This window comes from Nicotiana sylvestris, chromosome 2, assembly GCF_000393655.2.
Source record: "Nicotiana sylvestris chromosome 2, ASM39365v2, whole genome shotgun sequence".
NCBI lineage: Eukaryota > Viridiplantae > Streptophyta > Magnoliopsida > Solanales > Solanaceae > Nicotiana > Nicotiana sylvestris.
In genome coordinates, this window is record NC_091058.1 from 90,982,604 (window position 1) to 90,987,101 (window position 4,498).

General features: G+C 41.1%; 1 protein-coding gene across 1 annotated transcript; it reads right to left on the reverse strand.

Moving 5' to 3' along the window:
- Nucleotides 1-233: 233 nt before the first annotated feature.
- On the reverse strand, nucleotides 234-773 carry LOC138885232 (uncharacterized). The gene has a single exon (XM_070166149.1). The coding sequence runs from the start codon at nucleotides 771-773 to the stop codon at nucleotides 234-236; it is 540 nt and encodes a 179-aa protein (XP_070022250.1).
- Nucleotides 774-4,498: the final 3,725 nt, after the last annotated feature.

A 4,498-nucleotide genomic window follows, 5' to 3' on the forward strand; every position in this document is an offset into this window, starting at 1 on the left:
GTTCGAATTCAAGAGTTCTATCCCAAAACCCTCTGCCCTCTAAAGCCAACACCCATTCTGCCAGTTCTTCCCTATTCACCTTATCTAAATTTACCAGACATGCAGCAAGAGGGTCCTCAATAGTTAGCATCTCATCATCAGCTTCTACGATCACATCCACGACATCAATAAGAGAACAATTGGTGAATTCACTTGGTCGCCTCATAGATTTCTTCACATTGAATGTTATCTCCTCATCCTTCAGCCTCTTCATGAGCTCCCAGTCTCACAATCAATGAGAGCTCTCCCAGTGGCCAAGAACGCCTTCCCAAAATTATGGGAATTTCTTCATCTACCTTGCAATCTAGAATCACAAAATCTACAGGGAACACAAATTTCCCTACCTTAATCAACACATCATCCAAGATACCAGAGGGTCTTTTCACGGTCATGTCAGCCAGCTGCAACAACATAGAAGTGGGTCTGGCTCTTCCAATCCCCAACCTCTTATAAATCGCCAGGGGCATAAGATTTATGCTAGCCCCCAAATCACAAAGTGCTTTGGCGAAAGTAAAGTTACCAATAGTGCATGGAATTGTGAAACTCCCTGGGTCAGACAGCTTCTCAGCAATTGGTCTAGTCATCACTGCACTGCAGGTCTGAGTAAGAGTCACTGTGGCCAAGTCTTGGAAATCGAATTTTCGGGGATTCAAGTCCTTCATCATTTTTGCATAACCGGGCATCTCTTTCAACGCATCAATCAATGGAATATTTACCTGGATTTGTTTCAGCATCTCCAAGAATTTCTTGTATTGTTCCTCTTTTTGGTACTTGGCCAGCCTCTGTGAGAATGGTGCAGAGGGTCTCTTCTTCCCAATGATGTGGGTATTTTCTTTGTCAGCTACCACCTCAACTACTATTTCCTAGACTATCTCAGCTTCTTTCTTAGCCTTAATCTGGGTGTTATGCTCTTCCTGGGCAGGCTGTACTATCACCTCTGTCAATTTTGTTGACTCATCTAGCTCAATGGGCACCGGTACAAATGTCTCAGCTTGTCTGCTTTCTCGAGCCCTATCTTGATCCAAGTCTAAGTCTCTACCATTACGTAGACTCACTGCCATCAGCTGCTTCGGGCCTTGATCTTTTGGATTTATATGTGTGTCTACAAGCAATGTCCCAAGAGGACGATTATTCAAAGACATCAAAATTTGGCCCATTTGCACTTCAATATTCTTAATACCTGACTCATGTGCATCTACTCTTTCACTCATCTTTGCATTTGACTCAATAACCTGCTGCATCATCGCCTCGAGTCTAGCAAACCCATCTTCCTACCTTCCACCATGATGCTGCTGAGGAGGATGATAACCCTGCTACTGATTTTAATTATTGTATCCCTGTGGCCTTTGGAAAGGCACCATATTATTGAGAGGTGTCATACCTCCTATGTTTCCATTGTTGAGCTGTGGCTGGACTGGCCTGTATGGCTGATTTTGTTGGCCCCAATTTTGACTACCCTATCTCTAGCCTCCATAATTAGACAGATAATTCAAGTCCTCAGGGTAGTGATGATGATCACTTTCTGTATTCAAACTGGTTACCAATTGGCTGACTAATGCAAGATGTGCATAAGCCCCCATTGGTAGTGTCTACAATGTGTACCTGCTGCTTTTTGTCACGACCCAAACTGGAGGGCCATGATTAGCACCCGACCATACTTGCTGAGCACCAACGTACATTTCATCTAACCTTCATTATTATCTTTTAGGGACGAGATCAATATAAATGGTAGACCTGGATCATGGACAATCAGTAATAAAATATGACGACATGAACATACATAGCAGGGGATGACCAGACAATCAAGAAACTACATATAAGGTATGAGCTACCACGCTACCATGAAAGGCTATATAACAAAAACCAACCGACAAGGCATACCAAACTATACATGAGTCGACACTTGTCTATGAGCCTCTATAGGAACATAAGTGCTGCAACATAGCCGGAACAGGGCCCCGACATACCCATAATGTCTATAACAAAAATGCATACCAAGACCAAGGCAAGTCCGGAGAAGGGATCTCGCCAATCACCGCTGAACTGGACAGCCTACTGTGGTGGGGGAGCTGCACCTGCCTGTCTATCAGGACCTGCAGCACGACATGCAGCGTCCACAAATAAAAGGACGTCAGTACGAATAAAGTACTGAGTATGTAAGGCAGGGAACCATAAATACAATCAGTAATGTAAGCAAGGATAAAGAATATACAACCTGTAACATCTTAGTACCTCTGAGGGCTACTGATATGAAATGCATGATACATATGTATAAATACATAAACCTTTAAAACATTCACCTCTGTGGGCATCATCATCATCATATCGTACCCGGCCATAATAGGCTCGGTAAAAAAACGTACCCGACCATCATAAGGCTCGGTAGAATCGTACCCGGCCACGTGGAGCTCGGTAAAACCCAACTGATCAGTGGTTTCACAGTAGGTGTCATACACGGCCAACTATAGCGTGGCTCGGTAGAGTAAAATATATACATATATATAATGCATGCTCGACTCATGGAATCACATTCTAAACCTTTCGGGGTGACGTAAGGTCGGTATCCTCTGTACACGTTATTAGGACCAACTCTTCATTACGAACCTTATAAGAATCAGGAAGTACCAACAACATTGATAACATAAGAATAAGAGAAGCAACATTAACATCAATCGTTCCATAAGAGGGAAAGCAATGTAAGTACTGCTAGCTTCTAAGAGTAGAGTATCTTTGGAAGCTCGTTCATTACATTATGTACAATCGGAGTCGTGCAAAAGAAGGAAAGGGATAGCCTCACATACCTTGTATATACTGCCCCAATCTCAAGCTATGCAATTGTCAAAACTCCTTAGTCTACAATAAGAGAAACGATACTATCGTTATCATTTAAGCGTCATAACTATTATGTATCGACCACAACCTATTTTACGATGAAACGGACAGCACCTCCCCTATATATATGACTTCACACCATTCAAAACAATCACCAAACAGCCCAAACAACATCAATAATAAACATATTGAGCCTCCCAAAATAGTCCACGCACAGCCTAATCACTCCATACATACGACGACCACCGTAGTCGTGTCAAACGACCCGGAAATGTTACGAATAACTATAATCCCACAACCCTACATATATATGGTGTTTATCCACACCCTTCCTCCTCCAAAACTCCACAAAACAGTAGTAAAATACGCAGCCCAACAGCAACGCAAAACAGTCCACAAAACAATAACATTACTACCAAGCCTTTCGATATATATTTCACAAGTTCTAGCTTCAATGGCTTAGCCGCAACTTGGATAATCTTAAATACATATAGAGTAAGAGGTTACTTACCTTTATACAGAAAGAACAACTCCAATTTGACCTTAAATTTCCATGAAATATCCCTCCAATGCTGCCACAACAACAAAAAAGCGAAACTAGCGATCAATTAGTGTTTTTCGGCACTAGAATCACTTTAGAAGGCTTGAAATCACCTAGGATTGATATTAAGAACATGAGGGAGTATTTACAGAACATAAACCCTTTAAAACAACCTCCCACACGAGCTGGAACGACACAAAAATGAGCAACAACAAGAAGAACAAGAGACTTACTAGCGCCACGGAATTCCCGACACTTGATTTGTGTTGTTTGCCCTTTTTTGGGTCTTGAATCTTGAGAGAACCTTGAGAGGATGTTCCTAGGGTTCTAAGGTCTGAAAATAGTGAGAAGCAATGACTTAAAACGGGTTGGAGGCATCCTATATAGGTCCAAATATCTTAAACCGCCTTAGTGGGCCCCATAGAGAGGTGCTTGGCGCAGTCTCGCAAAAATGTGAATATCTCTCTACTCCGAGATCGTATTGATGAAAATTTTAATGAGTTGGAAACTAGACTCATAGATCTTTAATTTGGTTGGTATATCACCCCGTAAGTCCTTGTAAATTAGGAGAAAATATTAGAAACATTTGACCTAATGTTCAAGTAAAATTATGAACCTAAGTTGAGACAACTTTTGTCGACTTTTGTTTCATAACTCGTTTGACTTCAAGACTTATGATACGGATATTATATGATTAAAATACCTTAATACATGACCTCTTGAGTGTATTAAGCACCGCTAGATTTACCTGAAAATACGAGTTACAACATCCTTGATTCATTTAACTTCTAATACTTGTTAATCACCCTTATACACTCTTGTATCACTTAAGACCAATAGGATTGACTTCTTATCATCTCAAAGATAATTCCTTCTTGGATTTATGTTAACTAATATATGGCATGAACTAACACATGTGGATATGGGTTGTAACACCCTCCCCCCTTAGGAACATTCGTCCTCGAATGTAAGGGTTCATGGGGAGTTTAAATCATCGTGGATTCCAATGGAAATTTCCGATCAATTTTCCCCTATAAAATGGTCACTAGAAAAACTTGCAAGCAATTAAGCCCAACATATGGCTTC

Bases quoted from the DNA above. Each gene is read 5' to 3' on its own strand.
- LOC138885232 (XM_070166149.1), bottom strand. From the start codon at position 773: ATGCTGAAACAAATCCAGGTAAATATTCCATTGATTGATGCGTTGAAA.